The 14478-nt window shown below is 33.9% G+C and overlaps 1 protein-coding gene across 3 annotated transcripts in view; it reads right to left on the reverse strand.

The window, feature by feature from the left end:
- Positions 1-14478, reverse strand: part of STPG2 (sperm tail PG-rich repeat containing 2) — a 639089-nt gene that overhangs the window by 576482 nt on the left and 48129 nt on the right. For all 3 annotated transcript variants that reach the window (XR_468392.3, XM_007495708.3, XM_056803311.1), the window contains exon 5: positions 2561-2673. Coding sequence is in view for 2 of the 3 variants with exons in the window: in XM_007495708.3 (XP_007495770.2) it covers positions 2561-2673 (113 nt within the window). In the remaining variant the exon portion in view is untranslated. The remainder of the gene's footprint in view (positions 1-2560; positions 2674-14478) is intronic.

A 14478-nucleotide genomic window follows, 5' to 3' on the forward strand; every position in this document is an offset into this window, starting at 1 on the left:
GTGATATGTGTCTTCTCTCACAATATGATAAATCTGGAAATTTGTATTTTATAAATAATCTATATCATATTACATGCCATCTCAGGGAGAAAGGAGGGGGGAAGGAAAGGAATCTAGATTTCAAAATGTCAGAAAACAATTATTAAAAATTGCATTACATGTATTCTAGAAAAAAGATAAAATAATGGCTATTCAGAAAGAGAGAGAGAGGCTGGCAACTTGGTGCAACTCTGCCTCACTTAAATAAAATTCTTGAGCAAATCAAGACATTGCCCTATGATGCCTCTAGTCATTTTCAAAAGGAAGGACAAAACAACAAGCTCTAAGACTTTACAACTCTCCAGATTTAAAACTACAAGGCTAGTCACTAAGGTCTAGGGCTAGCCAATATTTTCTTCTGTTTTGCTTTGTTTTGTCTTTGCTTTACCAAAGAGTTTTACCCACCTGTCCCAGATTCCTAAAATCACTAGATCTACTCTTACATCAGGTCATATAGACTCACAATATTTCATCCATTGCTAAAGCAATGTGCAATGACAACCTTCAAAAAACTGAACTTTGAAAAGTGAAAGGAGATGTAAGAGAAATTCTTAGAAACAATAGAAACACAAAAAAAGGAGCTGGCCTGTTTCCACTGGCTTTTTAAATGCCTCTTATAAATGACCTATTCCAATAAAAATAATGGGTAGGAATTACTTAAATAGCAGGATTGACATGTGAGGGGGCTACATATATTAGTGATAGAACTATTCCTTGCCATCACACAATCACTCCTCAAACATGAGGACTTTCAAAGATGAAGCTATATTCATCAGATCATTAAATGAGAGTTGGAAAGGCCCTAAAGGCTACCTAGCTCATTCCTTTCATTTGACGGGAGGAAACTGAGGCCTAAAAAGGTTAAATGTCTTGAATCAGTGATCACAACAAGCTACCACTGAAAGCAAAGCAAGTAATTAAGAGAAAATAGGAGTACATTGTAAATTTTTATTGTTATAATTCTCTTCCCTATTCTAAATCGATACTATTTAATGTTAAATGCTAGCTGTGTTTCCTATAGGCAGACACATAGTTCTTAAGGCTACCAGAAATCCTATTTTCTCCAAAAGACCCCCAGATTTCTCTCTTCTGCTCCTCACTGTGCCAAATCTCAAATTCTGTAGTGTGCTTCTTAAGCCTCAATTACTGGGATAAGAAGTAGTTAAAAGTAGGGAGATGAGAGACGGCACATTCAGACACAAGAACTGAGTGCAGCAGTTTGTCAGGGACAGATCTAGAAACACCAGGAAAAGGGAGGCTGGAAGCTGAAGCAAGGGAGACAACGACAGAGGAAACGTCAAGAAAACTCCCAGGAAAAAATGAGTGATGAGAAGCCTCGGAACTCCCTAAAGCATTAAGAGATTAAATGACTGTCCCACAGTCAAACAGTCAGAAGCAGAATTGTAAACAGGTCATCAGGCTTCAAAGCCACTTGCCTATTTATAATCTTCCATCCTTGCAATATTTCATAAATGAACTTTTTCCTAAACTTCTTCTGCTCTTAGCAATCATGTCTTCAGCTAGGTTGCCCAATGGATAGAGCACTGGATTTGGCGTCAAGAAGACCAGAGTTCAATTCTAGTCTCAAATATTTACTAGTTGTATGACCCTGGGCAAGTCATTTAACTCCTGTTTGCCTCAGTTTCCTCAGTGATAAAATGTAAATTATAATAGCACTCTCCTAGGGTAGTGGTTGGGATCAAATGAGATATTTGTAAAGCACTTTGCACGTTCCTGGCACACAATAGGCACTTCATCAATGCTTCCTCCCTTGCTTCTCCACTCTCCCCAGAATACTGCTTTCAAGTATCAGCCTACGGAGATATTTACTGGGCTCTTTTGCCCTTTTTCTTGTTCAACTACTTAAGATCAATAAAATTTTTCTATGAAATGAGATTACCAGAGTCAGTGATTTAAATTTTATGCATTTCCCATTTCCCCAAGTCAGTGGCTTTTTGAAAAATAGGCCAAGTTAGAACTGTTATAATACATACAGTGTAAATCTCTTATCTTTATCTTTATTCTTAATTTATACTTGATTGTAAACTTTGTTTTAACCAAGGCTTGCTCTCCTACAAACTAACTATGTCTGTTTGCCAAAAAAAGAGTAGCTAATAAACTGAATTACTCTAAAAGATGATACTATCCATTTCTATGTGGAATTATAAAAAAATGACTGGAGGGAAAGTGAAGATTCTGTACAACTTTTGAACAACCCCAAAGTCTGAGGACTTCTTAAATTTCTTTAATGTGTTGTGATTTCCCACAATGTCAAACTTAACATCACTCAATCTCATTCATTCCAAAATCAAACATAACTTTTTAAAAATGTTATTCCCATTTCTACTACTCTATTTTTGATCTTTTAAGTTCTCCCATTTTATTCCTAAAAGACCTCTATTTACCTTTCATGAGTCATTTGATTTCCATGAATTGCTTAATAAATGAACAACCAAGGATCTGGATCATTGGCACTCTATAGTACAGAACTAAGCTGAAATTATTGCTCTAGCTTACTTACTGAACTATATCATACTCCCCAGGACCAGGCCCTTCCAGTATCGGAACATCTCGTCTTCCTGACTGGTTGCCAAAATGTATTCCTTTGTATTTCAAAGTTGAATCTGAAGCATCCTAAAAAATAAAGACAATTAAATGATACCTTTCCTTCACCCAAATCAGTAGAAAATAATCTATAGTATGAATAAAAATCAATTCTTTAAAATTCAAAATTGTTTTACATTTCAATTAGGAGATTATATTTCTAATACCTAGCACACAGTCAGTACTTAATAAAAGCTTGTTGTCTGACTGATTTTATATATATATATATATATATATACTCAGAAGATCGTTTTTGTCACTTAATTTTCTGTGCTATTTGATTAAGCATCTTTTACTTTTGAATGAATAATGTGTGCTCCAGTTGCTTTAGTAAAAGCAATCATTGGTGATGGTTTATGAGCTCTGATTTTGAGTGAATACGGATCCACAAGCTATTTTGAAACTGCTAACTTTCTTTTTGTTTACTTAATTTACTTCAAGAAACATTTTAAATCAATTGTTTTCAAGTAGGAATCCTTTATTTTTTCTCTCTCCTATCTCCCCTTGAAGAAAAAAAAAAGAATTTTTCATCATTTCATAAGAAATATCCATGGTCAAGCAAAACAAATCCCTGCATTGGCCATATCCAAAAATATGTCTTATTCTGCTTATTTGTCTATTATATCTGTCAGGAGATAGATAATAATTCTTCATCATCAGACCTCTGGAATCATGGTGGATTGTTGTTCTTTAAACATCTTTCAAAATTATGTTTTTGCAATGTTGTTATAGTATAAATTGTTCTCTCGGTTCTACTCACTTTATTCTGCATGAATTAACACAAGTCTTTACAGGATTCTCTGAAACCATTTCTTTAATAATCTTTTACATTATATTCCATCACATTTATATACCATTATTTTTATATTATTTATTATATATTATATACCATCGTTTAGCCTTTCTCTAATCAATGGGTACTTCCTTAGTTTCCAGGGGATTTTTTTGCCCCCACAAAGAGATGGTATAAATATTTATATGTATAGGACCTATTTCCTTCATCTCTTTGAGGTACCAATTTAATAGTTTGGGGTGAAAGGACATATGTAATTCCAAAGAGAATATAATTTCAAATTGCTTTTCAAGATGACTGAATCAATTCACAGTTCCATCAATAGTGGAGTATCTCTTTTCCCACAACCCTCTGTAATATTTGTAATTTTCCTATTTTGTTACCTTTGTCAGTGTACAAGGGTGAGATAGAACCTCAGAGTGGTTTTTACATTTTACATTTCTCTAATTATTAGTGATTTAGAACATTTTTTCAGATAACTATAATCATCTTTAGAGAACTGCTTTTTTATATCCCTTAACTACATTTCAATTGGGGAATGGCTCTAATAAATTTGAATTGATTCCTTATAATATCTTTTAAATAAAACTTTTGATAGAGTAACTTGCTATAAAATTTTTTTAGCCAGGGAAATTTTCAAGGAGACCATGTGTTAGGAGCCTCCATATGCTACAAAGAAAGATAGAAGGAAGTCAAATTACATGTCTGCTCCCTTAATTGTAAGTTCAGGACTTTAAGAATCTTAATTTTTCAAGCCTAATATATGTACACAAAGTAATTCCTCTTTTTAAACAATTTCAAAACATGACAAACTGAAAACAATATAAATTTACTCCTGCTTAAGTTAATATCCCATATTTTACCAGAGTGCCTTAACTATGATGTCATTAAGGCCTTTTAAAAATCCTAACACAAAATGAAAAATAAATTGATGCAATCTTAATAACTCTAAATCACCAATCTCTTCATGTCAAGAAATGTTGTCAATATCAGCTTTATGGTCACTGTCAACATGGTAGGACATTAGCAAATAAAGTAATTTAATAAAAGCAAACAGCAAGGAGTTGCATTATTTTAAATGAATGATATAATATGATTTGAAGAATAGATACTCTAACTGACAATAAAATGAATGAAGAAGGTCCTGTTGAACTTTTTTTCTATAGCTATGCCATAATAAGGTTTGGAAATTCTGTGGCAAGAATTCAAAGTCTCAAAGCGCATTAATTCAGGCACTAATAGATTGCTTTCTAGTATGGCAGAACACACTTAATTCTTTGAATGTTATACTATGAAATATGTTGGAAATATCTTTGGAAATATGTTGATGTCAGTACTCCATTTTCATTCCCAGCTTTAAAATCATCCAATGAAAAATAGATTTTGAGCATTTCTCAAGGCTAGTACAAATAAAAAGATAAGCCCATTTTATTTCAAAATGCTAGATAATAAATGTGAAGGTAGAGCACTTTCATTTATAAATTAAATTGAATGAAAATGTATAATCTGATTCATTAGATACTCTCATACTTATCCTCTGATCTAAGACTACTTATACCACATAAATATGTTTAGCAAACATGTTCATTATCTAATGCAATTCCTAGTACATGATAGATTTTACAGATGTTTGCTAAACCAAACTGAATTGAATTCTTATATTTAAAATGGGACTGTCACATCTGTAAATCATCCCCATAAATACATAGTATTGATTCTAAGGCAGAAGGTAAGGGTTTAAAAAAAAAACAAAGACTTTGTCTCTCTTATCCTCACCAATGAGCAAATTTAATAAATAAAAGTCCTTAATAGATTGCTGCATAGATCCCACAAAATAAAATCCTACATTGTTCAGGTCTGAAAATGAATGACCCTCTATATATCTTAACCTCATACATAACCTCTCAGTAAACAAGTAAGTGGTATGTTTCATCTTAATTCTTTTGCATTCACAATTTATCATTGTACTAATTAGAGTACAAAGTCTTTCAAAGTGGTTTTTCTCTATAATATTGTATAAACTGTTCTCCTACTTGAGCTCTCTTCACTCTACATCAATTAGTTTGTAGAAGTCTTCACAGTTTCCTCTGAAATTTTCCATATCATCATATTTCATAGTATAGCAATATTCCATTGCATTCATATACCAAAATTTGTTTAGCCACTCCTCATTGCAATTTTTAGACACAGTTGTAAGTTTAGATGTTGCAAATTTCCAAAATGATTAGATCAATTCACAATTCAACCAACACAGTATACATTACCGGCTTACCCCACAGCCCATTCGACATTTGTGATATTTCTCTTTTGTCATCTTTGCAGTCTGATAGAAGTGGAACCAAAAAGTTATGTTATTTCACATTTCTCTAATTGTTAGTGATTTTCAGCATTTTTTCATATACGTGTTGAAAGTCTGATTTCCCTCCTTTGAAAACTACTTGCTAATACTTTTGACTATTCACTGGGAAATGGCTCTTAAATTTTAAATCCATTCTTTACTATCTTGGATATGAGAACTTCATCAGAAAAATGTGCTTCAAGGATTTTTTCCTTTGGTTACTTGCTTGCATTATCACTTTTTGTTTACAAAATCTGATTGTGCAAAAAAAATGTTTATATAGTCAAATTTGTCAACATTGTCTTCTGTGATGAACTTCATTACTTGTTGAGTCATCAACGCTTCCTCTCCCCATAGACTGAAAGACAATTTCTGCTTTTATACTCTACACTATTCACAATGACACTTGTTATATATGTCATGTTTCTACTTTTAACTTATCTTGGTAAACAATACGAAATGTTGGTCTATTTCTAATTTCTACCAGATGAATACCCAATTTTCCCAGTAATTTATGTCAAATGGTAAGCCCTTCCTCCAGAAACTGAATGTTTTAGTTCATTGAATGAAATGATGCTGTTTTTGTTTTTATATATTATAAACAATCTATTCCACTGATTGGCCTTTTCCTTTTAAACTAATAAATCATTTTACTGATTACTTCTTTGAAATATATTTTGAGATCTGATACTGAAAACCTTCCTTTGTATATTTCTCATTATTACTCTTGAAATTTCATTTTTTTCCTAACTCTAAAAAATAGAATTTAGGAGTTTGATTGGTATGACAGTTTACACATGAATTTAAATAGAACTGTCATTTTTATTATATTGGCTCAACCTAACCATGAATAATTAATCTTCCTCCAATTATTTAGTTCTGTCTTTATTTCTGCAAAGTTTTTTGTAATTATTTCATATATAGTCCCAAGGTGAATCTTGGCAGATAGATTTCAAAATAAAATAAAATAGCTTTGGTAGCTATTTTGAATGGAATTTACTTTTCTACTCTACTCTATATCTCAAAATTCCTTGATATCACATTCTCTATTCTCTTCCTTCTTTACTCATTACTGATTTGCCAAGGCCAAGTTATCTATCTGTAACCTTGATTCCATCCTTCCAATAGACTCTGGCAGATTGGTCTCAGAATTAACTTCCATCTGCCTCTAACATTTGATCTTTGCTGCCAATGATTTTATTTGACGCTGCCCTTTTCTCTTCCTCTTCATAACTAGACTTCTAGTTTAGTTTGCCTCTTAAGCATGCTCCCATTAATCATTTTGTAATGTCTTCCAATTTCATCATTCAACTGATACTGCTCTTTCCACAGTTATTGATGATCTCTTAATTACCAATTTTGATGACCTTTTTTTCAGTTCTCAGCTTTTTTAACCTCTCTGCAGCAATGACCATAATTGACCACAGTTTCTTCATAATTCCTCTACTCCATGAGTTCTCATGACATTCCTGTCCTTGAGGTCTCCTCCTGTTGCCCACTCCTTCTCATTCTCCTTTGCAGGACCATCATCAGTACTAAGCATAGAGGCTGTATTCAGCATACTCCTTTCTCTCCTTTATTAAAAAAGGTACTTGAACTGCATTTCCCCAAAAGATGAAGGTGGTAACAATCCCTCCATAATAGTAAGAAAGCTCCAGAAATAATCTCTAATTGCTCCCCTCCGAAATTTAGCCACACTATGTGATATTCATGTATAATTCATTTCCTTAATATGTTTCAAATGTTTTTCTTATCCTGATTGTTCCCCCTTCAAATAAAATTTATGATTGACTATTAAGGTATATAATATATATTTCTCTGTTGCTGGAATAAAGATGGGAACACAACAATTATTTGAAATTTTCTTTTCTTTTTACTTGTTTTATTATTTATTTTTAACATTCTTTTCTTTTTAAATTTTGAGTTCCAAATTCTCTCCTTCCCTTCCAGCCATCCTCCACCCACTAGGAAAGCAAAGAATATAATATCAATGATACATGTGGAATCAAGTAAAACATTTACATATTAGACATATTAGGAAAAATTTTTAAAAACCTGAAAAATATAATTAAATTTATACTTAGAATTCAATGGTTCTTTTCTCTTTGGAGTTAGACAGTATTTTTTCATTCTGATTCCTTTGGAATTGTTTTTGATAACTATATTGATCAGAGTCGTCAAGTCTTTCAGAATTCATCATTATAGCATTGCTGTTAGTGTGCACATGATATCCTGATTCTTATTTCACTTTGCATCAATTCATACACATCTTCACATATTTTACCAAAATTACCCCCTCATCATTTAATATGTTCTTAGTTATGTACTTTATTCTTTTCTTTTCTTTTTTAATTTTGGATTCCAAATTCTCTCCCTCCCAACTCACACAGAGGACATGCAAAAGAATACCAATTATACATGTGGTATCATGTAAAACATATTTCCATATTAGCCATATTTCACCCCCAAAAAAGCAAGAAAAATAAAGTGAGAAAATTATACTGCAATTTGCACCCAGATTTCATCAGTTTTCTTTCTTGGAGGTGGAAAGCATTTTTTCATCATGAATCCTTGAGAACTGTGTTGGATACATTACATTATTCAGAGTAGCCAAGACTTTTCCAGTTGATCATTATAACCTTACTGTTACTGTGCACAATAATCTCCCAAATCATCTCACTTCACTTTTTATCAGTTCATATAGTTCTTGCCATGTTTTTTTCTGAAACTACCCACTTCATCACTTATAGCACAACAGTACTCCATAACAATCATATACCACAACTGTTCAGTCATTACTCAATTGATCAGGATTCCTCCAATTTCTAATTCTTTGCTATCGGAAAATGAGCTACTATAAAAATTTTTGTACATATAGAGCCTTTTCCCTTTTTTTCTATTTTGGGGGGATACAGATCTAACAGAAGTATTGCTGTGTTAAAGAGTACTCAGTTTTATAGTCTTTGGACATATTTCCAAACTGTTCTCCAGAATGGTTGGATTAGCTCACTCTTTCAGTAAAAGCTCATTAGTATAGCCATTTTTCATTCATTCCTTAGAACATTTGTCATTTCTGATAGGTATGAGGTAGCACCCTAGAGATATTTCAATTTGTACTTCATTAATCCAAAGTGATGTAGAACATTTTTTCACGACTATATATAGCTTTGCTTTCTAAAAACTTTTATTAATTGGATAATGACTTATTTTTACACATTTGACTCAGTATTGTAATAATTAAAATGGGTTTGGCAAATATAAGAATTTTAAGAATTGTTGTGGTTACCATTTACAAAAATTAACTCTTAAGTCACAAGGCTGTTAGTAGCTTTAGTAGCTTTATTACAGCAAGGTAGAAATAGTAAAGGGGGAAATACAGGAAGGAGGCAGAAAAATATGGCCAAGCTAAAATACCCTAAATCTGGATCCAAGTGCCTCCAGATCGAAGTGTCCCACCAAAGACAGGAGAAGGAGACAAAGAGCCGGTGTCTCCAGCCAGGGTCTCCTCAACCCAACTGAATCACCAAAGCTGAACTCCTCAAGCCACCAATGCCGAATTCAAGGTAGAATCAAACTGAGTTGCACCATACTGAGATGCCAAAAGACCAGGAGAGTCCCAGAGGCTCCTGCTTATATGCAATTTTCTCCACCCATCAGCAGTTTTTTCCACCCACCAGCTCTCCATATCACATCTCAGGAATCAATCAAAGTTTCTTAATTTGCCTGGCACTGACTTAGGGTTCCTAATGATTACCTTACATGTTTACCTGTTGGTTTGTCTGGAGTCTTATTTTAAATGTCAGATTTGTCAATTCAACTTTGGTCTTTTCATCATGAATACTTCAAAATATTCTATTTCATTAAATAGTCATTTTTTTCCCTGAAAGATTATACACATTTTCCTGGTTCTTGGTTATAAACCTATAATCTTTTGCTCTCTAGGATATCACATTCCAAGTCTTCTGCTCCTTTAACATGGAAGCTACTAAATCTTGTGTTATTCTATCCATGGAACAATATTTAAATCATTTCTTTCTGGCTACTTGAGTTATTTTTCTTTTTGATGTGGGAACTCTGGAATTTGGTTATATTGTTCCTGGAAGTTTTTGCTTTGGGATATTCTCAGGAAATGACTGATGGATCTTTTTATTTCTATTTTACTCTCTGGATCTAAGATATCAGAGCCCTCTTCCTTGATAATTTCTTGGAAAAATGATGTCTAAACTCTATTTTCTTGAATCATGGCTGAAGGCAGTCCAATAATTCTTAAGTTATCTCTCCTTGAACTATTTTCCAGGTCAGTTGTTTCTCCAATGAGACCTTTCAGATTTTCTTCTATTTTTTTATTCTTTTGACTATGTTTTGTTATTTCTTGATGTCTCGTGGAGTCATTCATTAGCTCCCGTTTACCTAATTCTGCTTTTAAAAAAATTAATTTCTTCAGTGAGATCTTGAACCTCTTTTTCCATGTGGCCAATTCTGCTTTTTAAGTTCTTTTCTTTAGGAAATTTTTGAACACCCTTTTCCAATTGGCTAATTCTGCTTTATAAGGAGATCTCAATAAATTCTTATGCCAAAAATTTTAGTGTTGTTTTCTTCAGTATTTTTTTATTCTTTCCAAACTATTAATTCTCTTTTTGTAATTTTGTTGCCATCACTCTCATTTCTTTTCCTAATTTTTCCTTTACTACCTTTATTTCTTTCTATAACTCTTCAAGGAATTCTTATTGGTTTTAGACCCAATTGGCATTTTTCTTTGAGACATTTTTGTAGCTGGTTTTACATTGTTTTCTCCTCTGTTTATTTATTAATCTTCCATGCCAGAGTAGTAGCTTTTTGTGGTCAAATTTTTATTGTTGTTTGCTCATTTTTATTGCCTATTTCTTGACTTTGAATTTTAAGTTTAAGTTAGGCTCTGCTCCCCTGAGAGTGGGGAGACTATTCCAAACTTCAGGCTTTTTCAAACTGCTATTTTCAGAGCTAATTCTGTGGGTCTGAAAATTTTTAGTGCTTCCAAGGTGGTGTGATCCTGAAAGAGATATGGTCACTGTTCTCATGGCCTGCTCTTTGCCTAATATTTACCCAGAAATTGCTCCTGAACCCCTGAAGTTAGCAACTCCTCTTTACTTTGGAACTATGACTAGAGCCCTTGCTCCCTTGTGATTGAACACTAGAGCTCCTCTCTACCCTGAAACTGTAACCAGAACTACATATGAGAACAAAGCTACTAATTACCACCAGTTATACCCAGTACTATGAAAGGGTCCCCCTATTATCTATTTCTAACCAACTGTCCAACTTCCTTACACTCTCTGAGCTGAGAAATCCTGAAACTTGTGCTACTGCTATGGCCACAGAAATTTGTGTTGTCTCCAGAAAGGCTTTTACCCTGTTCCTCACAGATTTCTCCTGCCAGTCTCTTAAGTTTTCTTACTACAGAAAAATGTCTCACTCTGAACTTTTTTAGCTTTGACACACTAAAATTTGATATGAGGCATTATTTTAAGGTTTTTTGGAGGGGAATTTTGGGAGAGTTCAAAAGAGTGGCTGTCCCTAATCCACCATCTTGGCTCCCTTCTCCTTACTGAAACTTTCATAGATTCTAATCTCTGGTCAACTGTTGAGAAATTCTTCTTGGGCTATTATAATTTTATTAATAACCAGTGTTAACAATAAGTATTTTTGCAATCTCTCCAAACTATCAAAATTAAGAGTTCATGTGGATCCAGACCATGGTTTAGCTAAATCAGTCATTATTCATTTCTATATCATGTTACCTTGGCTGCAAGATTTACCCCACCTCCCAGTATCTTAAAAGAAAGGGCAGCTAGGTGTCTCAGTGAATGAAGTGCCAGGCCTGAAGATGAGAAGACCTAGGTTCAAATCTAAAGGAGAGAGTAGGCACAAGTGATGTGGTACAAGGAGTCCTACATCTTAACATATGTCAAACACTACAACCTCAATTCTTACACTAGGTTCAAGTACTTTTGTATTGGCATAGAAATTCAACAATCCTCCCTGGATTGGTTTGGTCCTTCTTGACCTCATGCTACGTGGCATGCATAGTGGCTCTTTTGTTCCCTTCTCCTGGAATCAGACAGAATCATTAAACACAGGCCCATAACATTTATCAATAAATGACAGGTTCCCACTGTCTAAAGCTTTGGGGTATGCATAGTTACTAGGGCTAATAGATACTGTAAACTTATCCATCAAGTCAAAAACATTAATACTGATTTCATGTATTTCAAGTATTACCAAGGATAGGAAAAAAAGAAAGGAAGGGGGGGAAATCAAATACTCTATTGAAATTGTAAAGAAAAAATAATTTTAAAAATCATAATTTCATAGTTTACATGCCATGTGACAATGTGTTAGCCAAGCAGAGGCACAACACAAAGGTTGCTCACTCAAAAATGAGATTTATTTCCCTCTTAACTTAGCCAGGATCCACAGTGTGAGTGTACATGATTTTTTCACCAGGTAAAAGACTTTTAAAAACAGTAGTACAACAACTAATACAGATTCTAAGAAGTAACAAAATCCCCAAAATTAGAAGAGTCCATTTCAGGACAACTGCAAACAAAAACAGCCAAAAAAAATCCATGAAAATCAAAATCAAATGCATGTCAATTTAGCAATTACAAAGTACAGGGAAAAAAAAATAATTTAAAAGGAAAATCCTTTAGAATAATTATAAAATGCATAAAATATTTGGGTGCCAATAGACAAAGAAATACTCATAGCATATAAATATAATTATGAAACACTTTATAAAATGGCTTTACTAGAGATATTTCTTCCTGATGGAATATTATTGTACCCTAAGAAATGATGAAAAGAATGGATTTGGAGAAATCTGGGAGGACATGTATGAACTGATTTAGAATGAAGTGAGCAGAATTAGAAGAGCAATGTATTAAATGACTACAACATTGTAAAGGAAAACAACTATTAAAAACTTTTGAATGGGGCAGCTAGTAGTCAGGCATAGAGGTGAGAGCTCCTAGGTTCAAATCTAGCCTCACACATTTCTCAGCTGTGTGAACCTGTGCAAATCACTTAACCCCCATTGCCTTACCCACTCTTTTGCCTTAAAAACAATACACATTATTAATTCTTGTAGCATACGAGGCATGTTGGCATCTGGGAAGTATGATTGATGTATTGATATTGTACTACCAGACACATGGTCAGAACTCTTGATGTTAAAGGGACAGTTCTAGGCACTAGCAAAGGACAGGAAAATTCATTGGCTGTATTAAAACTCCACCTCTTTGATCTCATCATTGTCAATTCAACCAATGTTAAAACCTCTATCATGTTACATATAAGTTCCTAAAACCCTCAATAAATTCTGGGGAACTAGCACGAAACTCTCTCTTACAAACTCTTTCTAACTCCTCTCTTGCACTCTCTTACCAGCTCTCTCGCCCTTCCTTTCCGCACTCCCTCTGCTCCCTCCTCTCCGCTTACTCTCTTGCTTCACTATATGTCTTCCATAAGTGACTTGGTCGCCCCAGTACCTACTATTGTGATAGGAGACACCAGGAGTTGAGACTCCCACTTTTCCTAGCGACGTTGTCGCCCCCAAAGCAGACTCTCTTGTCTAGGAGTATCAAGGGGTTGATACTCCCCACCTATTCTCTTGTTGCTCTTATTTCCTCAGAGTTCACGTTACTCCCCATGTGTTTCTACTTCTGTCTTTGAGTCATTATTATTCTCCCATTTCCTCAGCCCCCTCTTTCCACCTCAGGTTATTAACCACAGATAAATGTTGTAGGACTCCCGTGGGGGGCCACTATAATTATTAGACAGAAGTTAAAGGTTTTGAAAAAAAAACGTATGAACCATAATTACTAAATGGCAAATCATGATTCCCACTTCTTGCCAGAGCTGTGATAGGTTAAACACGTACATTTTTTATATATGTATACAGCCAAAATGTGGATTTATTTTTATGACTGTGCTTGTTAGTGGAAAAGCTCTTATTTTCAGAAAAGGGGATATGAGGCAGTTATTAAGGGGAGGAAAGGAAGTAGTGACAGTGATAGTTTTTTTTTAAAGGAAAGAAAGAGTCGATGAGTCATAAAAAAAATAATAATCAGAAAGGAAAATCAGGTGGCTCAGTAGATAGAAAGTCAGTCTTAGAGATAGAAAGTCCTGGATTCAAATCTGGCTTCAGATACTACCTAACTTTGTGACCCTGAGCAAGTTACTTCACCCCCATTGCCTAGCCCTTATTACTCCTTTGCCTTGGAACCAAAAAATACTTAGTATCAATTTTATGACAGAAGGTAAGAGTTTAAAATAAACTGAAAATAAGCAATATCAAGCTTTACATACTTGAGAAATAAAAAATCAAAAAAGCCCTTAAGATGATAAATAAAATTAAGAGCTATTTTTCAAAAACAATAAATTTCATATTCCTATTAGAAAGGAAAAAACAAACCATCAAAATTAAAATGATAAAGGAAAATTCACAATGTATAGAAAGGAAATTAACAGCTGTCCAGCCTAAGGTGCCCACATCAGAGAAGCTGCTGGACTCTATGAGCAAAGTAGAACAGCAGTAGCTCAAAACAAAGGTGAGAACTGAACAGTCAGATATCTTCATGCAAGTATGCATACAGGCTATTTGTGCCTGACCTGGAGTAGAGCTTTCTGATCACCCACAGTCAGACACACTGTGCAATGACTCCAA

Source organism: Monodelphis domestica, chromosome 6, assembly GCF_027887165.1.
Source record: "Monodelphis domestica isolate mMonDom1 chromosome 6, mMonDom1.pri, whole genome shotgun sequence".
Lineage (NCBI taxonomy): Eukaryota > Metazoa > Chordata > Mammalia > Didelphimorphia > Didelphidae > Monodelphis > Monodelphis domestica.